The sequence below is a fragment of the Halichoerus grypus genome, chromosome 15 (genome assembly GCF_964656455.1).
Source record: "Halichoerus grypus chromosome 15, mHalGry1.hap1.1, whole genome shotgun sequence".
NCBI lineage: Eukaryota > Metazoa > Chordata > Mammalia > Carnivora > Phocidae > Halichoerus > Halichoerus grypus.
The window spans coordinates 26,242,891-26,268,875 of NC_135726.1; the positions used below are offsets into that span (position 1 = coordinate 26,242,891).

The window sequence follows — 25,985 nt, forward strand, 5'->3', positions numbered from 1 at the left end:
TTATAACTCACGAGACAGGGAAAACTTACCCAGAAGGTTAGTGGCCCATGGAAATTAATTTTAATCTTTCAAATTCAGAAGAAAAAATGAATAAACTAATGATAAGTATATAATTATGAGTCCACCCTGGGTTATATTCATCATTGTACCAACGCAGTCAAAAAAATATATTTTTACTTTTTTGTTCCTGGGGGAAGGGGCCCGTGAACGTCGTAAAGCAGCCCTGTGGGGCGTGGTGGGAGGGGGAGTCTGGAGAAACACCATCCTGCAAGGTTGGACAGTTGCTGCTACTTGGGGGAGACATAGCAATCGCCTCAATTCTCAAGAGTAAATAATGATTTTAAATTCTGGCCAGAATATTACTCAGTCATGAAAAATACAGTGTGAAGGCTAAATTAAGCTGAGGGAAAGGTCATGGGGCAGTGTGTCCTACGATTACTTCTGAGGATTTCCCTTGGGGTGAGGGTGAACAAGGAGGAGGGAAAGGTAAACAGCTGGTGCGTCAGGCTGATCTCATTTCTTCTCTATATTTATTTATTCCCTTTTATCCCTATACCCATTCCCATTCTCTGACCTTCACAGGCACCCATTCTGATCCATTTTTTTCCCCCAAATGAGCACTATTTTGCATGCTGCTGTTTTTAACTCGTGTACATGATATTGTGTTAATACCGCCTCTGTTTCTTTTATTTTCACTAAGAACTGTGTTTTTAGATCCATCCATGTTGCTGTGTGTCCACAGTAGGGATCCACTCTATTCTCCCAGTGATGGACCCCACCCCCAACCCCCTTTGCCACCAACGCCTTCTTTTCCACTGCAGATAATTCCACACATGTCATCGGCCATGTCCCTTTTAGACCTGTAAGAGTGTTCCTCTGGGAGGGGCTCCTGGGTGGCTCAGTCGTTAAGCGTTTGCCTTTGGCTCAGGTCATGGTCCCAGGGTCCTGGGATCGAGCCCTGCATCGGGCTCCCTGCTCAACGGGTAGCCTGCTTCTCCCTCTCCCACTCCCACTGCTTATGTTCCCTCTCTCGCTCTCTCTCTCTCTCTCTCTCTGTCAAATAAATAAATAAAATCTTAAAAAAAAAAAATGTTCCTCTGGGGTAAAGAACCAGGAGCGGGATTGCTAAGTGAGTGGCTGCACCCGGTTTTTCTCCAGGCCATGAAAGCTACACTCTACCCAACTTCCACAAGCCCTGAGACAGCCTAGTACCCTCGCCCCACACCCAGCAGTTGACATTATCCAGCTTCCTATCCTGCCCTTTGCCAGTTTCATACAATGAAGATACAGTGGGGTTCCCCTGCCATCTTAAAGTGCAACTCTGTGATTGCTGATGATTTTAAATGTGTCTTCATGGGCTAGCTTTTTACATTTAGATAGTTCATTCTGTGAAATTGCCATTTAAAACCTCAGCCCATTTTTCTCTATTAGGGAAGTACCCCTGTTTTGATTTGCAGGCCTTCCAGATGTTAATCCCCGGTTTCAGATGTTGCAAATACCTTCCCGCATTCTGTCCCCTGCCTCCTAACATTGCCTATGGTGTCTTCCATGGAACAGAAAACTTTAATTTTGATGTAATTAAATGTACTGGCTTTTGGTCTGATGTTTTGTGCTTGTGATTTTTTGTTTGAGAAGTCTTTCCTTGTCCTTAGGTCACAAAAATATTTTACTACATTAACTTTATCATTTTGCCATTCCATCGAGAACCTTTACTCTGCCTGGAGCCCATCTCTGGATGAGGAGTTAGGTAGGGATCCTGTTTTATTTTTCTTCATATAATGAGCCAGTTTTCCACCATCATCATCAGACTATCTGTCCCTTATTGCTGATGCCACTATTGTTGTGCCGTAAGACCCCCAGTGTGCATAACTCTGCCTCTGAGCCCTTTGTTCTGTTCCACTGGTCTTCTTGCCTATCCCTGCTCAGACCCCATGTTGGATTTACCACTATGGCCTCATAATATCTTTATATCTGCAGGTCAAGTCTTCTTTCTACTCCTTTCATTAAGGTTGACTTAGCTGTTTGAGGCCGATATGCCTCCGTATGAAAGTTAAAGTGCATTTTGGGGAAATCTAAAAAAAAAAAATCATTTGAAATCTTTATTGGAACTGCATTATAGTCATAGGTTAATTTGTGAAGAATTGTTGTCTTTTGATATTAAGTTATCCATCTGGGAGCACAGAGCCAGTAAGTCCTCTTATTTCCTGTACATTTGTTATAACGTAATGAAAAATACAAGGAATGAAGAAGGTGGGGCAGAGCGGGAAGAACCAGGCGGGGAGGCATGGCGGGGGGTCCTCCTTGCAGATGACCACGGTAGTCTGGAGCAAAGCTGTGGCTCAGTCAGTTTCACGCTGGGCCGGGGGTCCAGACACCAGGCAGCCCTCCCGGCCAGGATCTCCTGGAAGCCTTCATCCATTCTGTGGGGCAGTTACTGCTATGTCTGCTTTCTGGGCTCAGTAGGTGAGGAATTGGCCCAATGCAAGTTGCAGAGGAAGAACGTGGTCCAGACGGGCCGACCTCAGAGTTCGTGCCTTTAGGCTGGCGCTGCCCACCTCTTAGATTGCTGCTATGGTCGTGCGGTGCTAGTGGAACCCCATCCATCCGCACTGGGCCTTGGGGTGCTTTTTTGCCAGAGCTCCACCTGGCCCTAGCACGTGCTCAGCTTGGCACTCGGAGCCACTTATAGGGTGACCCCAGGTAATGAGGGACCCCAGCCCCTCTGCCCCTGCCTGGTCCTGGGCTAAACAGCCAGTGGAAATGGACACATCCCCACCATTAACCACATCTCCCCATCTTCCCTCTCCATCAGCACCAGGAAACCCAGGCCATTCAGCCATTGTGGTTTTGTGCCTCTGCATCCAACTGGGAAAGCCGGAGCCCAGCGTTTCCCTGGAGACTCAGGGATCGGGGCTGAGGCAATAATTCTAGAACCCAGGAAATGCTCTGGGAGGAAGCATGGGCAGCCCAGGGAAGCCCAGCTCTGCAGCAGCCCCGCGTGCAGAATCGCCTTGGGCAAGTTGCTGGACCTCTCCAGGCCTCCATTTCCTCCTCCCACACAGGGCTGGCCCACTTGGCAGGGCTGCAGAAGGAATCTGGAAGGGAGCTTTAACCCTTCATACCCCTCCCATGTTACACACAGGTCTCAAAGGTTCATGGTTCACACAAAGGTGCCACCTACTCTTTCTTTAAGCCATGGGGGTCTCTAATACTAGGCTCTTTACTTGTGTCACCTCACTTAATGCTCTCAGGTCGAGGCAAGAACTTGATGATCCCCATTTTATGGACGGAGCTACTGAGACTCAGAGAGGTGAGGAGACATGCCCAGCATCTCACAGCCCCTAAGTAGCAGAGTCAGGATTTGAACCCAGGCCTGTCAGACACAGAAGCAGCTGTGGACCACACAGGTTTGTGTTCAAAAACTCTGAGACTTTGGGGTAAGGGAGCCCAGCCCTCCAGCGTGAGAAATAGATGTCTGTAAAAGTAAGTCCCCAAACCCACCAAGCTTGTCCACAAAACCTGATATAATGTGGCTCCACTCTTGCAATTGTCCACACCCTAGAATTTCTCTTCGACTTGCATAAAGCAGGGGCCTCTGCCTTCCTGTCTTGCATCCGTTTGCTGGGTGGGAGGAGGGAGAAGAGAGGGCATTCACTCGGCACCGGCATCGGGGAGCAGGAGGACGGCTGGAAGCCCAGGGGCTGTGGGGGACGGTCTCATAATAGTGGTTTCTCACCTCTAGCAGGTGCTTGACTTCGGCAAAGCACACTGGCAAGGACAGGGGTGAGTAGGGAAGGTGAGATGTCCCCAGTGGTGGGGAACTTAAGGCTAGAGGTGGGGCATGATCGTGTGGGGCGGGGCCAGCCAGGGGGCTGCTGTCTTTCTGTCCCCTCCACTCTTTTTTTCTTTCTTTGTGTTGGTTTATCTATTCATTCCGTCTCTCTGTCTCTCTCTCTTATCTCTGCCTCTTCTGTTTCCTACTGAGGAAACCAGCACGATGTTGCGAAACGGAGGCCCAGCCGCAAGAGGTGACACATAGCCACGCCGGGTCTGGCCTGAGACACTCCCCTGGCTCAGAACCCTGCCCGGCCGATGCTAAACTCACTCCTCCAGCTATTTAGCCAACAGGTGTTTACTCGGGGCCTGAACCGTGCCAGGCTCGGGCTGGGCTGAACTGGTGAGTGAGGCCGACGTGCCTCCTCAATTGGAGCTCAGATCCCGGGGGAAAGCCTGCCCTCTCTCTGCTCAGCCCCGCCCGCTGCGCCCCTGCCCTGCCCCTCGGCCCTTGTGTGTGCAGAGCTCTGGAACATTTGCCCTCCAGCCTACGGCGACGGTGACGGCAGATGAGAGGTCAGGCCACACAGGCGGCCGTCAGAGAGGGGAGGGGGCTGCTAGTCCCCACTACTGAAGAAGTGGCATTCTCTGAAATTCCGTGTCCCGGGACAGCCGGAGTGTTGGCAGCCCCCTGAACGGTAGGGGCTCACGCGTGAAGACAGGCCCAAAGCTCTAGTCCACAGCTGCCCCATTGCCTGAGCGGATGAGGGCAGGCAGCCAGAGGGTGGGGGTGTGGGAGGGCAGTGGCCAGAGGGACGAAGGGGAGAGGCTGGGCTCCTTCAAGGGGCAGCGCTAGCAACAGACTCCACGGGTACTGAGACCAGAAGGTGGCCAATGGCAGACATGAGCTGCTTTGCTATGAAGGCAGGAGGTGGGGGTGGGGAAAGGGGGCGGTTCTGGCAGGGGTCTTCTGGTGGGGGTAGGGGTGGGGCGGGGCCACCGCTCTGCACTGGCAGGGCTCTTAGGGGTTTCAGAACCTTAGACTCCTGCCCTCCTGGATTTGTAGACTTTAGCACCCATCAAAGTATCTGGATGGAACCTTCGAGCCTGGCGGTCCAGCCTGTTCCCCATCTCCTCCCTCCCCAACCACATTGTACAAACACGGAAACTGAAGCCCAGAGGGAGACGGGGAGCAGCCTGAGGTCACACGGGGAGTCAGAGCTGAGTCTGGAATGTGCGGCCGGCTCCCAGCCTGACCCCACGGAGGCCTCCTATTCGTGAGACGTGGTGTGGACCTGGTTGACTCGGCCCGTGCCAGAAGAGGAGGCTCCGGCGCTCCGGCTGGGGAAGTAGAGCGTGGTGAACCAGCAGAAGATGAAGACACCTGTTGGGAAGGAGAGGGTTATTACGGGACGCACACCAGCAGGGAGAAGTGGGAAGGTGGCAGGTAGAAAAATTATAGTAAGCACAGAAATCGATAGAAAAGTCAAATGCCGTGTGGGCTTAAAAGGAATTTACAACTCAAACCTGAAGCAACCATAGAACTATTGAGACACATTCAAGGGCAGTTCAAGTGTACTAAGGACTGTTGGGTTTAGGAGGACTCACACTCAGTTGAGACAACTCAGTAGAGTGAAGAAGTGTTCAGGCTTAAATATTAAGGGTGACCTCTGGAAGAATAATGACACCGTCTAGTTTCAAGGTGCGTTCCTCCCCAGCCCCGGGATGTCCTGAATGTGGACTCATGATTCTTCCCCGGGGGACTGTCTATGTCCCCCACAACCATTAGCTTGGTTACTCATCACAAAATCTGGTGAGAAAAATAACAGCGTTGTCCCAGCTTTAAAGATGATCAGAGGGGCTGAGCGATTTGCTGAGGTGGTAAGTGGAACCAGGGTTCAGGTCTGGGTCTGCTTATCCCCAGGGCTACCAAACCACGATGCCACATAGCCTCACGAGGCTCTGGGAGCCAGCCCTGTTTGGGTGGGCCCCCACCCACTGGCTGTGAGACTTTGACTCAAAGGCAAAAGCACATCTTGTCCCTGCCTTCTCAGCGGTTTCTCTTAGTCAGGCTGTGATGCTTCTTAAGGCAGTGTGTACGACACAGGAAGTGAAGAGGAGCGAAGAGGAAGGGGGAGCCGTCACCACACCCCTGCGGGGGTCAGGGAGGACCCCTGTCGATCATTTCCTCCACTAATCATGTCCTTCTGCAATCACAACTCCTTACAGACTGTCCATGTCATGTGCCCATCATGTCACATGCCCCCGCCCTCCTGGTCACAGCTGATTGGACCAGAGATGGACACCTTGCCCACGATGGCCTGATCCGATTCTTGACTCTCCTAAGAACATGGACCAGGCTGAATCAGACCACCCTCCCCAGCTAGAGAAGGTCATGTCGAATGGAAGAAGCCATTTGGGAGCCTGGGTAGGAAGGGGCCAGCGGAGAGAAGGAAGGAGAGTCCACAGAGAGAAGAAGGTGAGAGAATACACACAGCTCCAGAGCAAAGATAGAGAAAGTATCTGCTTTGGTTTGGGTGGCTTTTCCTGGCCCTCGTACCAGCCTTCCCGCCCTGGGGTCCTTGGGACAGCCCTGGATATTTGAAACCAGTGCCCTTGATTTGAGCCAGGCTGAGTGGAATTCTGTTTCTTGCCATCCACCAAAACACCCCCTCGCAGATGAGGCAACCCATCACCTCCCTGGCCCAGGAGCCTCACCTTGCAGGGAGTTGAAGAGCGCAAAGACATAGATGGTGGACCGGCCCAGGGGCGTGAGGATGGCCAGCCACCAGGTCGCACCCACCAGGCTCGAGAGGCCCAGCACGGTGAAGACCCCCTTCCAGTTCGGTCCCTGCCCCTTCTGTGCTGTGGCACTCGGCAGAGTGAAGATCTTCCAGGCCACCAGGCCCAGGACCACGGCGCTGAAGAGGAAGGTGACAAGGAAGTAGCCGTGGACGGTGATGTAGAGGACGGAGACAGTTGCCTTCTCCCGGAACCAGCACCTGGCGGAGGCAGATGGCTGCCGGGGCTGGAGACGTGCCCCCGCCCAGCTAGCCCCCGGCAGTCTTCCCTAACCGACCTTCTGTGACCAAAAAGACCCCTTCCCCCCACTGCCACCCACCTACCCCCCATTGTCCTGCGAAGGGGCTGTCATGAGGCTCCAGGCCGCCATCTCTTTAGACCGGGGAGTGCAAAGCAGCCAATTTAGCCCCCAAGACATGTTGTGTTTACCCCACATTATGTTGTAAAACAATTGAATTAATGACCACCCTTTAAAAAGTGGGAGATTTGGCATAAGCATCCAGATTTATGCTTGCTTTTTTTTTTTTTTAAGTTTTTATTTATTTGAGAGAGTGAGTGAGCAAGCATGAGCAGCGGGAGGTGGAGGTGGGGGGTGGGGGGTGGGGGAATGGAGAGGCAGAGGGAGAAGCAGACTCCCCGCTGAGCAGGGAGCAGGATGCAGGACTTGATCCCAGGATCCCAGGATCAAGCCCCGCATCTGAGCCAAAGGCAGACGCTTAAACACTGAGCCACCCAGGTGTCCCTCTGCTTTTCTTATAAAAGCATACACCTGGCAGCTCTGTGGATGCCCTCCCGAGGGACATTAGATGGGTATGTGACTGCCCGTCTATTACAGTCCCCACCTGGGCCACCGCATGCATTTATGTTACCTCCCCAGCCCCTGTGGTCCCTGCACTTGAGGCCCAAGGGCCAGGACCAAGACTCCACCAGCTTCTCTCAGCACAGAGCCATGGGCCCGGGGCAGGCACCCTGGGAGAGGCTCAGCTCAGCTCCATGCTTCCTGCGTTGCAGGGCGAAAGGCCTGAAAGAGTATGTCCATCACCCCCCATTGTACAGATGAGGAGACTGAGGCCCTGCGAGAGGCCAGGCTAGCCCACGCAGCAAACTCAGAGGCAAAGCCTAGCTAGAACCAGGCCTGCCACCAATGGTGAGCAGATTTTGTCCTGCACAAGGACCTGGCTGAGGGGATGGGTGAGGCTAAAATCCAGCTCACCCTCCACTCCCCAGGCTGAGCCCCTGGCATGGCAGGTTGGCAGAGTGGGGGTGAGGGTACCTTTTAAAATTTGCCCAAAGGTGCCATATGGGCTGGTGGTGGCCCAGGCTAGAGCAAGGCATCCTGCCTCAGCTCGCTCTCTCCCTTCTCAGACCCCCTGTCTCATTGCACCTTTTTCTTCTGGTCCTCAGTTTATCCCTCCAGACCATGAGCTAGCTGGAGGATCCTTTGCCTTGATGTAGTCTCTCTTCCCAGCTTTCCCTCCTCTCCCCACATCCCACTGACCCCGATCTGTGCAGCCAGGAGCCTGACATCACCGCTGCTCCCCCAGCCCCCACTCACAGCTCCAGCACGGTGGCGTTGCTCTTGTCGCGGATGGTATAGCGGCCGTAGCTGTCCACGCTCCCGGTGCCAAAGACAATGAGGGCAGGCAGGCCTGGGCGCAACGGGAGGACCTATGGCATCGCTGGGGCTCCCTTGGCATGTCCTCCTCCAAAATCCCCTCCAGCTGCCCGCCCCTCAAGCCCTGAGCCCGTGTGAGAGAGGGAGACCCCTCTGGGCCTTGGCAGCTCCCCACGGGCCCCTCCCGCCCCTCCCGCAGCCAGCCATGCTCCCCGCCCGCCCGAGCTGCACCTACCCCAGCCCACGAAGCTCAGCTTCAGGAAGTAGTGCCCTAAGTAGGTGTTGAAGACCTTGATGACGAGCAGGTAGAGGTGGAAGGCTTCCAGGCCCATCCAGGTGAAGGTGCAGAGTAGGAAGTAGTGGAAGACGGCCCCCCAGGTCCGGCAGGTGGCGTCTGACTGCTCGGGGCTGTGCCCCACATTGAAGAAGAAGGCAAGATTCAGGAGAAACAAGGTCATGCTCAGGGCCACATGGATCTTGGGGGCATCTTCCGACTTGAACCTCTGTCGGTAGAACCTGCAGTGGGAAGGGCCGATGAGAGGCGGCAAGAGGCCGGGCCGCAGCTCCTCTCGGGGAGGACCTGCACCCCAGCGTCCCCACCCCACCTCCCCTGGTCCACCCCTGCCAGCAGCCAGAGCGTGAGTGCCGTCAGGCTCGGGGTTAGGAGCACTCTCTCTTCTGGCCCACACGGCCCCGGGGGGCCCACATGCTGCCGGCCTCATCCCTCCACTCCATGCTCTGGCCAACCCGCATACTTTGCAAGTCCCCGAATGCATTCTGCTTTTCTACCCCTCCCAGACTTGTCCTCTACTCTTCTCTCTGCTCTCAATGCCTTTTCCTACGCTTCCTTCAAAACTTCCCTGGGCACTTCCTTCTCAGGAAGCTGTCTCTGAATGCCACTTAGCCAGGCTGATTTGGAAGTTTCCTGCAGCGCAGGGTAGCCCCCTCCCCTCCCCTCTGGCTGTGACCTCGGGCTAGCACAATAGGCAGCAGGGGGCCCTGTGTGCATTGGTTGAGTGAGTGGACGAACCTATCTACTGGGCAGAGATACAGGAGGCCGGGACGTATGTCAGAATTCCTAGCAAATCGGATCCCGAGGGCTCTCACTGGAGGGATGGGAGCCCCGGGTGCCTGGACAGGAGCAGAGGCCTCCTGTCCACCTCACCTGAGATGCCAGGGCCCACCCGTGACAGTCGGTGACGAGTCCTCCTGGCGCGCCAAGCCCGGCTCACGAGGTCCAGCAATGCGGCCGGCTGGCAAGGCATGCTCAGCTTGTTGGGGGTGGGGGCTCTGCTCCAGGCCTGGGCTTGGTGGGGGGCAGGGGTGGCACTGCTCATACTCATGCTTTAGTCTGAGATGGAGGGGGTGAGGCTAGAGGGGGCTGCAGCCCAGGACCGGATGGGGACAGAGGCAAAGAGGCACGTGGAGAAAGGCCATGGGAGGGCCCCAGACTGACGCAGGAGATCCCAGGGCTGCTCTGTTCAGCCCCGGGTCAGAAGCCTGGGGTCCAGGGCAGCCTAGGGCATGGGGCTGCTCGCACAGGCTCCTTCAAGCAGGCCGTTCCTGTGGGTCCCTCAGCCCTTGCCGGGACCCAGACAGCCTGAGCACAGGCCACACTGATCTCTGCCTGTCCTGCCCCTGCTCCTCCTTCTGGAAACAGACCTGGGTCTCCCCGAGGAGCACGCTTTCCTGCTCACAGTCCTGATGTTTGGGTGAGGCCGGCCCTCTGTTAGCTCAAACCCAAAAGCAGGCACACGACCTGGCCTGGCCAGTCAGTGTAATCCATCCCTTGACCACAGCGGCCTGTGCAGTCATGGGCACACGACCCAAGTTAGACCAGCAAAACTCCGCTCTGGTATACACGGGATAAAATTGCATAGAACCACACACACACACACACACACACACACACAAATGCATGTAAAAAATTATGGAAGTTGTATTCTAGTTACTAGCACTGTACCGATGTCAATTTCCTGGTTTTGATACGATACTACAGTTATAGAAAATGTTATCACCAGGAAAAGCTGGATAAAGGAACCAGGGGACTCTATACAGTAATTTTGTAATTTCCTGTAGGTCTATAATTATTTCAAAATAAAATGCTGAAAGAAAAAGGCTTCAATGTTGGAATTTCATTTAGAAAATTCGCTGCCTAGGCAGCTAAGAAGCTGTGAGGCAAGCCCGGGGCTCCCCAAGGCCCCTGAGGGTGAAGAAGCTGCTTGACATGGCTGACAAAGGAGAAAGCAAAGTTGGGAGAAGCAGAGGGAGAGCAAGGCCTGGGGGCATGTTTTGAGCCCCTGGATCCAACCATGCGTGAAGGGCGCGCCATTCCATGAACCACATATTCCCCATTGTGTTTCAGTGAATTTGAGTTGAGTTTCTGCCACTTCCAACTGAAATAGCTCGGACACATTTCAATCCCCAACCCCATCTTATAGATGAGGAAAGTAAGGTTTGGAGAGGATATCAGTATAAAGCTGCACAAGCAGGGGGCTTTCCGGCCTGTTCTGCTCCCACCCTTGAGGAAAAGAGGGAGACGCGGGGTGGGGGTGGGGGATCACCCACCTTAGGACAGCGTAGAGGACAATGGTAAAGGCCAGGAAGATCAGAGAGGCTCCACAGCCAGCCTGGGAAATGCGAACGAGGGACTGCACGGTGGCCCGGTCCAAGATCGGCTTCTGTGGGCGACCCCCCCGAACCGGGACCCCATCAGTGGGAGGCCAGGCCCCACACATCCCAGAGGCCCTGGCCCCTGCCAGGAAGCCTCAGTGCCTCCAGAACTGCTGGGATCAGGGTGGGTGGGCTGTTACCAGCAGCAAAGCGAAGAAGGTCAGATGGTCACAGCGACAGACAGTCCTCTTGGCTCTGAGCTCCGTGGAGCAGCCCGTGGAAGACCAGTCTCCTGCTGACCCTAGAGAGGAAGGGAGGGGAACATAGGAGAGTATATGGGAATATGGGGGAGCGGAGGGGACCAGAGAGGAAGGAAGGGAGGGGAGAGGCTCTGCCTACCTTTAGTCACATCCCAGAACACGCAGCTGAGGGCCATGTTCTGAAACCAGAGAGTGGGAGTCAGGGTGGAAGCAGGGGGAGGTAGGGAGAGAGGAGAGGAGGGTGGGGGGAGGGGAAGGGAGAGGACAGCGCGCCCCCCCCGCCCCAAGTGTGCACTGGGTAGAAAGCAAGGCTCACCCCGTGGATCACGCAGGAACATCAGGTGCCCCACTTGGTGTGCATGGATCAGCATGTGAGAGGTGTGGACACGGTGGGGGGCTGCAGGGGGGTGGGTAGCATGTCTGTGTACGCGCACCTTTAGGGGAGCACGTATGTGGGTGTGTGTGATCCCGTGTGCGCACTCATGGGTTTGCCAGGTCCTCGGTGCACCTCGGTAAGCACAAGTGGGAGGGTGTCTGGAGGTCGAGTGGACATTCGTGCGCAGGTGGCATGTGTCCCTGGGTGCACCTGTGTGTATGGTCTTAATGGCCGGGGGGATGTGGAAGACTGGGAGGTGCAGAGCCCTACACCTGTCTGCCCATATGCTTGTGGGTGACCACCCGCCTGTCTGCCCCTCAGTAGCTGCCAGACTTGGGTCGGGGGCTCACGGTGGGTAGGCGCTGGTGGGAGAAGGTGATCTCCAAAGGCTCAACCAGCCTGCTGACAGGTATTCTGCCCAAACTCAAGCCCACCAGGCGATTGTTCAACACGTGGCTGCCATTCTCCAGGCTGAGCTGGGTGCCCTGTGGAGGGAGATGGGGGGTCAGGCTTCAGAAGGGGCTGTCCCAACCCAGCCCTGTTGGGAGTTCCTAGGAACCTCCAGGACCCATGGCCCTTGCCTGGAGAGTAAAGTCTGTGGCTAGGGGACCAGGGGACCAAGGGGTCATGAGCAACCTTCTTCCTGCTGCCCCCTGCAGTCTCCTGCCCGGGCTGGATCACTGTGGGCCCTACACCCCAGGCCAACTGGTTGCAAAGCCATGCACCCAACAGCTCTCCTTTGCTGGCCCCAGAGCTCCTCTGCCCTCTTAGCTGGAGGAGTACAGGGCTGGAAGAAAGATCAGCCCCAAATGGAGGGCAGTGAGTGCCTACACCAGCATTCATGGTGCACTGGATCTACACCTGAGTGGATCACACACCTCTGGGGATGCATGCCTGGGACACATTTGCAAGGTCACGGTCATACAGGAACACACATGACTGCATGTACTCCAGGACTATGAAAGAATATGCATGTTTGTCCATGCACAAGGACACACACAAGGGGACACGAACGCTTGGGATACACATACAAGTCCAAGGACACTGGTGTGTGGGATCCAAACATCTGAGTGTGTGTGACCAGTGTGAGTCTGCAATGCACAGACTCCAGAGACAGAAGTCCGGGGTGACCTCGGGCTGATTTAGAAACGCTCTCCGCAGGCTCATCACCTCTTCCATCCCCATGGGGACCCACAGCGAAGACTCCAGAGAAGGCAAGCTGGGGCACAGGGCCCTGGTGAACTGAGCATTGACCCACTGAGCTGCCCTGAGCCTCCTCCAGTCCTCTCCTCACCTTGAAGAGATTCCCCGGACTGATGTCCAGGACAGTGATGGCCAGCGAGACCTCCGACCTGTTGCTCTGCAGGGATTCAAAGAGGCTCCTGGGCAGCCGGACTCTGTCGGGGTGTTCACGCTCATCCTCTGTCACCTGCCCTGGAACCTGGGAACCACAGACCCCGGAGCTCCCATCTTACCCAAGGGTTCCAGCCCCCAACACAAGGTTCTTGCCATTCCCCCACTTGGGAGGGGAAACTGAGGCACTGGGTGGAGGGGCAGCACCTGAGAGCATCACTCTGAGAGGCAGGACACTCGGGGGCACACTGCAAGCTCAGCTCTCTCCAGGCTGTGAGCCCCCAGACAAGCCACAGCGCTCATGGACCCTCAGTTTTCCCACTAAGGAGAATGGGGCTAACCAGGTGCCTGCATGACCACGTATCGGGGTCAGGCTCAAAGTGGGCTGTGAAGGTCAGTTTGCAAGTGTGGGGGGAGGGTCTGCTGTGGTGCACTTTAGGCCAGCATCCTGACAGCCCCTCTGCTTACACAGGGCTTTAGGGTCATGGTGTCTGGGTTCTGACCTGGGAATAACTGGAAAGAATAAAGCTCCCAGGAAGAGAGACCGCGAGAGCAGAGGCGGAAATGACAAAACTTCACACGGAATGTGATTTCCACCCCCGCCCAACAGCAAATTTTGTAAAAGCTAAGAATGGTGAAAATAGTAAAATAAATCTCACTGGTGATTTGTTCGTTCTTGACCTCGCTGCTACACTGGGGCTGCAGCCTGGTCCCACCGGGTCCTGCCTCAAAGGCATCCCATGGGCGCTGGAACAGGGGGAGCTAAGGGTTGGAGGCAAGGGACCCAGCTTCCTCCTTCCCAGTCTGGGCCCTTGTCAAAGGACGTGGGACGGTCTCTGCGGCCAGCGGGTGCCCCCACGCAGAGGGCTCAGCCTCTTGGGTCACATCAATAAAGGCCCTATCTTTCATGTCCCCTTTTCCAGACAGACCTAGAAGGACCTCGATGAGAGCCAACATGCCTGCCGCCTGAACTTCCACGCTCAGCTTCACCCCTTAAGGGGGGCTGCACCCTCCCTGCACCCAGCACTCCCTGTACATTATCTCCCATAACCTTGAAAGTGGGCAACACCGGCACCATTTTACAGAAGGGGCAACCGAGGCTCAGAAAATTTCGGTCGTGCACCCAACGTCACATTAGCTGGTAAGGAGCAGAGCTGGGACTTGAATCCAGACCTGTGTAAATCTAGAGCTCATCTTACAGATGAGGGCTCTGGGGCCCAGCGAGGGGAAGGGGTTTCCTGGAAGACACCTAGTGAGGGGGTGGGGAGTCCAGGACTGGAATCCAGATCCCCTGACTCTCAATTTGGTGATCTTCCAAATTGTACCAGCCTCATGCCCTGGGTCATCTGTCACCCGGATCCACCCATCCAAGCAACTCAGTAGCATCTGTTAGCAAAGTGGCAGAGCACTATCAAATGGGACATGCGAGGGATAAATTTTGGTGGGCACCAAGCGCAGACCAGGAGTCTCTCAGAATTCTGAAAAATATGTCTGAAGGAAATGGAGCCAGAACCAGCCAACAGGGATGGGGAACTCTTCACCTGGGAGGGCGTCAGAGAGAAGAACAGGTCTTCTGAGATGTTGGTGCTGACATTGTGGACAGCAGCCTTCAAAAAAGACATATTCACTATGCCCGACTGACTCTCCAGCAGATGGTACTCGAATTTCAGCCAGTACCTGCAAAGGGCCAGGGATTAGGGGGCAGGTGGGGTCTTGCAGGCTGAGTTACCCATTCCCCTGGCCCCCAGCCTGGATGATGGGAGAAGAGATGCCATGGGCAGCCACCATCAGGCTCTTGGGGTAGGAGGGGTGACTCAGAATATCAAAGGAAGGACGCTAGGATCACTGCAGAAGGGTGGCATGGGAGCAAGCCAGGCTGGTTTGGAGGGATTCCAGCCAGGGGTCCCTCTGAATAGTGTATGTGTTTGTCTTTTTTTGTAACAAAATATATATAACATAAAGTTTACCATTTTAGCCATTCTAAACTGTACAATGCAGTTGTACAGTTTACAATGTTGAATACACATTGTAATACATTCACAATGTTGGGTGACCACCACCACTATCTAATTGCAGAATATTCTCATCACCCCTGTCCCCATGAAGCAGTCACCCTTCCTCTCCTCCCCCAGCCCCTGGCAAACACTGAGCTATGAATCTGCCTATTCTAGAAGTTTCATATAAATGGAATTGTACGGTCTCTGGTCTTTGTGTCTGGCTTCTTGCACTTAGCATGGTCTCAAGATTCATCTCTGTTGCATAAGCATGTGTGAGTATTCCATTCCTTGTTAGGGATGAATAATACGCCGTTGCGTGGATAGACCACATTTTGTGAACACATTTATCCACTGATGGGCATTTGGGTTGTTTCCGCTTTTTGGCTGTCATGAACAGGGCTGCTTATATGTAAGTCCAAGCTTTTGCTTGAAGACTTTTTTGGAATTCTTTGGGCCATATACTTAGGAGTGGAATTGCTGGGTCACACAGTCATTCTATGCTTAACTTCTCGAGGAACTGTCGAACTGCCTTCCACAGCAGCTGTACCAATTGATATTGTCACCACCCACGTTTGAGGGTGCCCATTTCCCCACATCCACACAAACGCTTGACATTCCCCATTTTGTCTTGTTTTGTTTGCAATTGCCGCCATCTTAGTAATTGTGAAGTGGTATCTCATTGTGGTTTGAATTTGCATTTCCCTAATGACTCATGATATTGAGCATCTTTTCATGTACTGATTGGCCTTTATATACCTTTATATATTCCTCTGAGTATCTCCAACTGTGGGATGATAATTGTGTGGCATGAGTGCCAACCCGCACTTATTGAGTGCTAACTGCATACTGGGAATTCGCTCTTTGAAGGCTGAACTCTGCAGCAAATGACTTATGGCAACTGAACTGGTGTTGGAAGCACAGGGAACACAAAAGTTAATTGCCATTTATTTTATCACGGCCCCTGTGCCATCAGCTAAAAGCAACACTCCCCTTCCCCCACCCTCCACCACCTGCTTTCCATGGTATTGAAACTTCTCCGTGGCCAGAGTTCCTTTTCTCAAGCTAGGATCCTAAGATGTACTGCCTACCTTTCCTTAGCAATTCTCAACAGGTGAGGGCTGAGGTAGAAATGGGAAAGAAGGGGAAGAAAGCAGATACAGCCAGATCAAGGTTGTTGGAAAGGAGTAGCTACGGAGGGCTTGACAGGGAGACAAAAGGGAGGCTTGTATTTTCATGTATTTTTGAACAGTCGCAGTTACCAAGGGAAGAAACCCAAAGAAACCACAGAAAAAATATTGTACAGTATAAAGAGTAAACCATGCAAATATGTGCAAATGTGCTTCGGTGGGGTGGACCATTAGAACACCATCCAGCCAGAAACAGCGGGATGAGATTGTTGAAATCTGTTGATTGAGCTACATGAAGAGTCTAGCTTTTATTTACCTTTTAAAAATCTAAACAAAGTATTGTGACTTTCACTGTCACCAAATATAATAGTGAATTATAACTGCATATACATGTACTTAATTGTATTTCTCTCTATATATAGATACACACACACACATATATATACACATAGATATATGCACTTAAAAAATTCTTTGGCCTCACAAAACAACACAATTACCTTTCTTGAGGGAAGATTTCTTGATCTGGTTCTCAGAGCACTTAAAAAAATTATTTTAGTTGTGAAATGTAAGATATAGTCAGAAAGTCTAAGGCATAGATGTAAAGTTGAATTTTCAATGACAAATTTGACACCTGCTTAAACATCATCTTCTTTGTCTGATATAGTTACGCAGATATGTTTGGTTCCTGTTTGCATGATACGTGTTTGTCCACACTGTCCCTTTTTTTTACATTGTAAGTGGTGTGAGATCCAACAACTTGCCTTCTACCTAGGAGGGGATATCTTGATGTTCTCCAGATCTCTGAACACCCAGAAAATTCCCTGAGGTGATGGGCCCCTGAACTCTTGTGGGGTTTATTTCTCATCCTCTAGGTCACATTTGTTGTCCTAAGGCATCTTAACTATTTGCCACTTTCTGCTCATCAGCTCCAATCCACATGATGTTGCCAATATAGTGGACCAGAGTGATGCTATGTAGAGTGTCAAGATTAATAAGGTCTCTGTGGACTAAGTGATGACAGAGATCAGGAGAATTGACAGAGCCCACAGGAAACCGTGACAGTCTATTGTTGACTCTGCCAGGTCAAAGTAAATCATTTCCAGGAGCCCTTGAAAACTGGTATAGAGAACAATGCATTAGCCATGGAACGTATCGATTGCCGGGGGTTGTGTTGATTTCCTCTGGGACAGCAGCCGCAATTGGACTCACCACCTGATTAAGTGTAGGCTAGTTCACAGCCATTCCCCAACATCTGCCTAACTTCTGGTGAGTTAAGATAGGCAGTCATGGAGTTATGATAGGCATCACCACCCCTGAATCTCTCAAGTCCTTTATTGGTGGCGTTATTCTCTGCAGTTGTCCCCAGGGGATGTACTTTGGTTTCTGTTTACTATCTTGGTAAGAAGACATTCCAGGAGCTTCCATTTAGCCCATCAATGGAATGCCCTCCCAGAGGCAATTAAATGGAGAAAGCATTCTTTTCAATAAATGGTGCTGAAACAATTAGACACCCAAATGCAAATAATAATAATAATAATATAGTTAGACATCTACCTCACACTGTGTATAAAAAATTAACTCCAAATGTATAACCTAATTATAAGAGCTAAAACCACATACACTTATAGAAGAAAACTTAGAAAATCTGTAGCTGGATGAACATTTCTTTGATATGATATTAAACACAAACACACATTTAAATTTGACTTCCTCAAAATTAAGGGCTTTTGATCTTCAAAACAAAGGAAACAAAGAGGAAACAAAGAGACAAGACATACACTGAGAGAAAATATTTGCAAATTGACATCTGATAAAAGACTTGCGTCCAGAATACATAAAGAATTCTTAAAACTTGGGGCACCTGGGTGGCTCAGTCTGTTAAGCATCTGCCTTCAGCTCAGGTCATGATCTTAGGGTCCTGGGATTGAGCCCCGCATCGGGCTCCCTGCTCAACGAGGAGTCTGCTTCTCCCTCTCCCTCTGCCCCCCTCCACCTGCTTGTGCTCTCGCTCTCTCAAATAAATAAATAAAATCTTTTAAAAAAAAGAATTCTTAAAACTCAGTAGTGAGAAGACAAAACTCAATTCAAAAGAAGAGGGAAAGATTTGAGTAGTCATTTCACCAAAGAAAAGATACAAATGGCTCATCAGCACATGAAAAGATACTCAACATCACTGGTCATTTGTGAAACACAAATTAAAACCGCAGTGAGCTACCACTTACACTCGGGGGAGGGCTTTAATAGCCAAAAGACTGACAGTGTTGCAAAAATGTAATAGAACTACAGTCGTTTTTCATGCTGATGGGAAAGCAAATGATACACTTTGAGGAACAGTTGGGCGTTATTTATAAAGCGAAGCATATCAGATATCCCAGCAATTCTGCTCCTAGGCATTTACCCAAAAGAAATGAAAACACACGTCTCCAAAGATTTGAAGTCAAATGTTCATGGCAGCATTATTCACAATCACCAAACTGGAAACGATCCAAATGTCCATCGATCGATGAATGAATAAACAAAATGCAGTATGTCCACACAATGGAATATTACTCAGTAATAAAAAAGGACAAACTATTGATACATGGTAATGTATGAATATAACTCAAAAACATGGTAAGTGAAGGAAACAAGACTCAAGAGACAGTATGTTGTATGATTCCCTTATAGAAAATACCCAGAAAAGGCAAATCTATAGAGTAGAAAGGAAATCAGTGCTTGACTGTGGCTGGGTATGTGAGCAGGGATTGCTTGCACACAGGCATGAGGGTCCTTTGGGGGCTGATGTAAGTGTTTTTAAAATGATTGTCTTAATGGTTCCATACACCGTATCATATACCATAAATTATTCAACTGTCCTCTAACAATGTATAGACTGGATAGTATGTAAATTGCACCTTCATAAAGCTATCAAAGTTAATAAAAAGAAATGAGATACCACTATATCCTTTACAGAATGGCGAAAATTAAATGACTGATAATACCAAGCTTCGCAAGGATGTGCGGTACCTGGGACTCTCACAGGTTGCCAGTGAGAGTATTAAGATTCATCATACGTCTCCCTTTGACATCAATACCACCTCTAGGTATTTACCCAAGAGAAATGAACATGTGTGTTCATGAAAAGACATGTACAGAGATGTTCATGGCAACTTTATTCATAAGAGCGCCTATTAGGGACGAAATATATGTGCCCTCCCCGCAAATTCATATGTTGAAATGGGTTGAAGCCCAGACCGGCCTCATGGGGTTGTGAAGGTAAAGAAGGTAACTTGGTTAAGTGTTCGATTTGGGAACAGAATCCACATCTCCTGACCCCAGAGCCTCACTTTTCCCAAAGTGCTTATCCCCACCGTAAGGCAGCAGAGAGAGGAGCTCCCAGAACAGCCTCCCAGAGCTAAGAAGCCTACTGAAGCAGTTTCAGGTGGGGAGAGCAGTGTTTTCAGGCCACGGACATGATGTAGCTCAATCAGATTGCTGTCCTAACACTGAGCCTGAGAACACAGGGTTTTCATTCATTTTTTTCAACAAACATGCATCGAGTGCCAACTATGAGTTTGTCCCGAGTATCTTGGAATGATGGCCAGCTTTGATTCAAAGGGAGAGGAGGAGAGAGGCAAAAATATTTTTGGAGCTGATTCTTCGAGATGTTGTATTCTAAACCCCTTCTTCTCCCTCATCCCCTGTCTCTTAACCTTTTGGTCTTATCAGTCTCTTGGTCTTATTGATTCTACATCATACGATATTTCTAATCCATCCCTCCTTACCAGATGTACAGTGCCCATTGGTGGTGATGGTGGTGGTTCAGCCTTCACTCCTACCCAGACCACTGTGGTTGCATCCTATCTGGTCACGTCTCTGGCATCACCACCCTTGTACCCTTCCCTGAAACCTGAGCAAACTTTCTCAAATGCAAAATTGACCACGTTCTTCCTCTGTTTAAAATGTGTCCTTGCTCTGCCCCCTCCCAAATTGGTATAGCTTACCTGACCCTTTACACTTTGGTCCCTGCTTATATTTCTAGCCTATCCCCTACCCAACCCACCTCCCCATTGTTGCCTCCATCCCCAGCACTTCACCTTTTCACATTTCAAAGCACTGTCATTCTCCCCCAATACTCCCTGAAGTTCTGATGCCTGTAGCCCCTAACATTGCTTGGATCCAACTAGAAAACTCCTATGCAGTCTTCAAAGCCTTTTCGTGAGTCACCTCCTCTGTGAAGCCTTGGCGGTCTTCCTTTCTTTGAGCTAACTTGGCACCTTATCCACCCTTTTCTATGATCGCACTCTAGAATCATCATCATTTGGGCCCATGTCTGACCTTCCACAATGGTAGGGATGGGGGCTGATTCATCTCTGCATCCCCTGGATCAGAAAATTCTCAGTGAGTGGATGCGAGGGAATGTGGGTGTCAAACAAGAGGGTGGAAAGATGAGTTAGGAGCAGCATTTTCAGAAGCCACAGGGGCTGAGAGCTTGGTCCCTTCCTAACAGCCTCCCTACCACCCTCGATTCCTGTTCTAGCTCTGAGGGCCCTCTTACCTCTGCAAGTTTTCCAGGTCACAGGGTTCATTCCTTGACTGTGTGCACTTTGTGAAGCAGTCAGCAGTGTTCTCCAGGTGGAAAGATTCATACTGGTCCTCATTGATGAGCCCCAGGCAGACGTTTCTCGGTTGCTCATGTTTGTTGCTAAAATTTTCCATACCTGAAGGAGGGATGCAGAAGGTGTGAATGGGCTGGGTGGGGAGGCAGCAAGGGCAGGGTGTTGGGGGTAAGATGCTCAGGCTACAGGGTCTGGCGATGTGGGCTAGAATTCCAGTTCCATCCATTCACACTATGTGTACTTGAGCTGGACTCACTCTCCCCGGGCCTCAATTTCCAAGGCAAAAGGAGATATGACCTCCCACCTCATAGGCCCAGTGGGATGCTTTGGGGAAAGTGTGTACAAAGGGCTTGGCACATGGCTCTGTAGATTAAAGCATTCATATGTTAGTCCTATTCCCCTTTAACACCTCCTCCAGGGAGTCTGCTGGGCTTTCCACAGTTGTTCCATATCAGACATTCCAAAGCCTTTGCAACTGTGGCCTCGTGGTATAACTCTTGGGCGTATTCTGTCTCGGTTTGCCTCTTTCTCCTACATTCTCATTATGACCCTCACAGGCTGCCTCCTGGGGCAGGGAGAGAACATAGAGGGCCCCTGGAGCACAGTGACTTGAGCAAGGGCACCAGCTAGCAGGGGGCAGCTCCAGGACGACAGGCCAGCTTTCGTGACTTCCAGTTCAGTTCCCCTTTCACCTGGTATGGGGATGGAATGGAAGTGGGGAGTCACTTACCAGCTGTGTGACCTCAGGCAAGTTACTTAAACTCTCTGAGGCTCCCTCTTCTCATCAGCCAAATGGGACTAATAATACCTTCCTTGTGAGTTTGGGGGAAGATTAGAGAACATCCATACACATAAAGGATATAGCTCATCATAAATGTTCAAAGAGCCAGTGTCATTTACTCCAGGAGGCGAGAATGTCACTGTAAAACTATTTATATATTTGTGTATTTACATTGGATGTATATATATGTCTACATAGTTACCTATCTCTCAACAAAATTAATACAGGCACAGTTTTTTTTGAACCGTACACAAGACCACAAAATGCAAAGTAAAAGTCCCCACAGCTCCCAGCTCACCCTCCAGAGTTCACAACCTGCAGCAGCTCGATGCACAACCTTGGGGAAATTTTCTATACATAGGCAAGTATTTTGGTGTAAATCACTTAAAAATTTACATGAACGCGATCACTTAGCAAGATGTCTTGAGGAGCTTTCCACATCAGCACCTACTGATCCCTCTCCTTGATACTCTTTTTTTTTTTTTTTAAAGATTTTATTTATTTATTTGACAGAGAGAGACACAGAGAGAAGGAACACAAGCAGCAGGGCTGGGAGAGGGAGAAGCAGGCTTCCCGCTGAGCAGGGAGTCCGATGTGGGGCTCGATCCCAGGACCCCGGGACCATGACCTGAGCTGAAGGCAGACGCTTAACGACTGAGCCACCCAGGTGCCCCCTCTCCTTGATATTCTTGCACACTATTCCACTGGGCGGGTGTTGTAGCACTTTTTCGATTGGTCCTCTGTTGGTGGGCTTTTAGGATCATCAGTCTTTTTTTTCTCCCCCCTATTCTGAACAACACTGCTTACATCTTTGTCAGCTTGGGTTAAGAATTCATAGAAAACATTACGATCCTAGGAATTTCTGGGTCAAAATGTATGAACTTTTAAAAAGGGGTAGGTAAACGGCGCCTGGGTGGCTCAGTCGGTTAAGTGTCGGACTCTTGCTTTCGGCTCAGGTCAGGATCTCAGGGTCCCCGGACCGAGCCCTGAGTTGGGCTCTGTGCTCAGCGGGGAGTCTGCTTCAGATTCTCTCTCTGCCCCTCCCCCCATGTGTGCATGCTCTCTCTTTCTCTCAAATAAATCTTTAAAAAAGAAGATATTCATGACACTGTTTAATGGGAAGAAGCAAATGCTAGATGAGCATGTATGTAATAGGATCCACGTTTGCTTTTTAAATAAAGGAGGAAGAGGGAGAGAGAAGAGGGAGAGGACAAGGGGGGGGGGTTGCCGTTCTCCGTGTAATCCTAGCCCTCTGCATGCCTGAGGGGTTACAAATGGGTGCTGGGGGGCACCCGGACCGGTGTTAACAGAGCCTCCCTCCTGGCGTGCCATGAAATTTCAGGGCAGTCATATATGTGAAGGCTTTGGCAAGTACAGAAAAGATGACTATCTTTTTTGGGATTATTTTTTGAAGACATTGGAAGCATTTAGCCCAGACAGAGAGAGCCTGGCCCGGGCCTGGGCGGGATGCTGCCAGCCCCCCACCTCAAGACCCGCGCTACCCTCCCCCATCCCGCTCTGCCCCAGCAGCTGGCCTCCAGGGACCACCTCAATCCAGGTTCAAGTGGGGAGCGGGCCGGCAGTCAGGGGCGGTACCTGCCCGTTCCTAGGGCTCACCACCAGGGGCCTGCTTCTCTCTGCCGTAGCCACACCACCCCAGCACAGAGCCTGGCACGGCACAGGAGTCCCCATCGGTGGTTTCGGAATGAATGAACCAATGGGCAGACCCATAAATGTCCACCAAGGAAGCAGACTTACCTCTACATATAAGCCTCTCAAGGCTCCTCGGGCGACTCAAATGGCTGGCACTTTGCCCACACACCCACATCACCATAGGTAAGCTCAGTCACTCGGGGGAGCCTGGAAGTCCCAACCAGGGTACTCACGGCTTTTGTGCAGGGCCCAGCGTCCCTGTGAAGCCCACTGAGGCCGGACGATAGCCACTACTGGTTACTGAGTTAATGAATCTGTCAAGTGTTGCCCGATGGCCGGCTCCACCAGGAAGACAACACTGCCATTTTGCCCCTTTTTCTGAGCCAGGGACTGAACTTTGCACTTCACCGAATCTCGCAACATTTGAAGTTTCTTTGTGTGTGTGTGTGTGTGTGTTTAAGATGTTATTTATTTATTTGAGAGAGAGAGAGAGAGCATGAGAGAGAGAGAGATATCATGAGCGGGGGGAGGAGCAGAAGGAGAGGGAGAAGCAGACGCCCTGCTGAGCAGGGAGCCCGATGTGGGACTCGATCCCAGGACCCTGAGATCATGACCTGAGCTGAAGGCAGATGCTTACACCGACTGAGCCCCCCAGGCATCCTGAGAAGAAGGTTCTTTGAAGCCCAAAGAGGTTGATCCATGTGCCTAGAGCCACATGACCCCCTGCTCGGCAGGCAGGCAGGATGCCCACGGATTAAGAACAAAACAGGAGGAGCACTCAGGGCACTGCGATGGGAGCACTCCCTCTGCCTGAGGGGGTCACTGCTGACATCACAGGGCCCCAAGGAGGGTAGGTGAGAGCTGACCAGGTGGGCCAGGGGTGGGCTCGGCTTTCCCGGGCGAAGGATAGCCAAGGGCAAGGCCTAGGGTCCTCAAACTGCTCTGGAGAACCACCGCATGTGTGTGTGCAAGGCTGACAGTTGGGGGGGGGTCTTATTCCGGGAAACTGGGGGCTGGGGGGCCATTGCTGGGACAAGGAGAGGGGAGTTGGGGGGGTCAGGTTGGAGGGAGCCAGACAAGGGGGTGAGGGAGGACAGTACAAGCCCCAACTGGCCTCAGCCTCCAGAGCATCCTGACCCCCTTCCCCAGAAGCTTGGAGGCCAGCTGGATAAGAGTGTGTCCGGGGCCCACCAGTGTCCCAGAGCCAGGCCTGTCAGGGAGCCACGGCCCAGAGTAGGGGAGGAAGGAGCTCTGTGGGGAGCACAAGACACCTGAGACCCAGTGCTGACCCAAGTTTATCAGGACGACAGCTAACTCAGAGGACGAGGTGAGAGAAGACGCCGAGGCCATTGGGGTGGCTTCCTTGGACGGACATGCTCTAGACACCCCCACCCATATCCACTTCCCCGTCCCTGGCCCTGAGTCTCCCAGGCCCCCTGGGCTCCCAGGGGATAAGGAGCCAGCTGCTCACCTGAGGCCCAGGGCAGGAGGAGCGAGAGAAGCAGGACCCCCAGGACCCTGGGTGTCATCATCCTTGGACAGTCTTGCCCACCTGGCAGAGCCCTGCGTCTGAGCGTCCCTCTGGTCCCAGGCTCTGTGCTGTGGACTGCCGCCCCTCCCCGCCCCCCCGTCCCCCCCGCAGCGCTTCCTGTGGCCTTTCTCCGCCTTCCTGCTCCATGCCACCATCGGTTGGGTTGTGAAAGGCGAGTGTGGGGAACTGGGCTGCGTTCCTGTGTCACCCCACCCCATGACCGCCTACAGAGGGGGCTGCTGAGCCCACCCAGGGACGCTTCTGGGGGCTGTGAAGTTGGGGTCCAGCAGCCACAGAGGCCTCCACACCCAAGCAGACCCCTGGGGAATGGTGACGAGCACAGGCTTTGGAGTCAGGCACTCCCAACTCAGACCCTCCCCTCAGTAGCTGGGGGCCTCTCTGATCCTCAGTTTCTTCTTCTGTGAAGCAGATACAGCAATAGGGCTGCCATGTAGGGCCATGTTGGGGTTTGAGGAGACCTGTAACGTGCCAGGCACAAGCCGGCTTTAGGGATGTGGGTGGTGCTCACGCTCCTTCGCTCATGCCTGTGGGTTGAACAAGACTGGGATTAAGCCCATGGCTGCTGGGGACCTAGGAGGAGAGGAGGACCAGCTCCATGGGCCACAGCCTTCCCTGCCCAGACGGGGTAACAGGAGAGGTGGGACGGGGTGTGCAGGAGCATGGGCTTGGGGGCTGGTCAGGCCTGGGCTGACGTCTGTCCTGGGCTGTCTGTCCGGGCCCCCTCGTGGCTGGGTGAGCTTGGGCGAGCTGTCTGCCGCTCTGAGCCTCTCACAAGACGTACAAAGAACTCATGAGATGCGAGTGGAATTGTCCAGACCGCTGGGCGTGGCCACGGTCCTTATCTCTTTATGATTGTCAGTACTGCGCAATTACGGTCCTAGTGCCCATGTGGCCACTGGTGGCCCAGATGGGAAGTGGGAGCAGCAAACACACATGGGGGGCGGCACAAGGGAAGGAGAGGGGCTGACCACTCGGGCCCCAGCTCTGATGGTTCTGAGGAAGTTGTGTGGATGAGGCCAGGTCCGTTGGCGTGGTCCCATGGTCACTGCAAGATCAAAGGTAGAGAGCACCCCGCCAAGAAGGTGCATCCTCCCAGCATCCCCCCCGCAGGGCCTGAGCTGGACGTGCTCTACCCTGGGGGTCTGAGGACCCACCCAGCCCCTTCCCCTTCCTCCCACACAGTGTCCACACAGGATTCAGTTCCCCACTGGGCCCTCTGCGCCTGGGGAGGGCTGGGGAGAGGACATCGGGGTCACTCATGGGCCGTGGGTGGCAGGTGGGAATCTGGTGTGGGGCCCCAGGCACTTCCTCTGCAGGGAAGGCTTGGGGGCAGATGGGAACCACGGGGCCTGTCCCGCCTCCCTCCCAGGGGCAGCCAGGTGAGGTGAGATGGTGGACAAGGGTTTTGTGAACTGCGACCTGCTGGCCCCACTGCTGGAGACCCATCCTGGCACCAGGGCCCTCAAAGGGGCTCACGGGGG

The 25,985-nt window shown here is 52.4% G+C and overlaps 1 protein-coding gene and 1 long non-coding RNA gene across 2 annotated transcripts; one reads left to right on the forward strand and one right to left on the reverse strand.

Annotated features, from left to right (window-relative positions):
* The first annotated feature begins 3,428 nt into the window (after positions 1–3,428).
* LOC144380228 (uncharacterized) lies at positions 3,429–7,074 on the forward strand. Its single transcript, XR_013444170.1, has 2 exons — positions 3,429–4,472; positions 4,841–7,074. It is a non-coding gene; the product is annotated as an uncharacterized LOC144380228 (long non-coding RNA).
* On the reverse strand, positions 5,046–24,593 carry ADGRG3 (adhesion G protein-coupled receptor G3). The gene is made up of 12 exons (XM_036117532.2): positions 24,424–24,593; positions 20,458–20,620; positions 14,335–14,470; positions 12,735–12,881; positions 11,791–11,925; positions 11,204–11,243; positions 11,005–11,105; positions 10,760–10,872; positions 8,427–8,707; positions 8,132–8,225; positions 6,493–6,776; positions 5,046–5,158 (listed from the first exon to the last, which is right to left on the reverse strand). Exons 1-12 carry the CDS (start codon positions 24,482–24,484, stop codon positions 5,046–5,048), a joined length of 1,668 nt encoding a protein of 555 aa, XP_035973425.2. The 5' UTR covers positions 24,485–24,593.
* Positions 24,594–25,985: the final 1,392 nt, after the last annotated feature.

Excerpts from the sequence above, each read along its gene's own strand:
- ADGRG3 (XM_036117532.2), bottom strand. The coding sequence starts at position 24,484 with ATGATGACACCCAGGGTCCTGGGGGTCCTGCTTCTCTCGCTCCTCCTG. Across the intron at positions 12,882-14,334 it reads TCTCTCTGACGCCCTCCCAG|GTTCCAGGGCAGGTGACAGA; the intron begins GTGAAGAGTTCC and ends TGTGGTTCCCAG. Across the intron at positions 11,106-11,203 it reads GTTCTGGGATGTGACTAAAG|GGTCAGCAGGAGACTGGTCT; the intron begins GTAGGCAGAGCC and ends CTTCCTCTCTAG.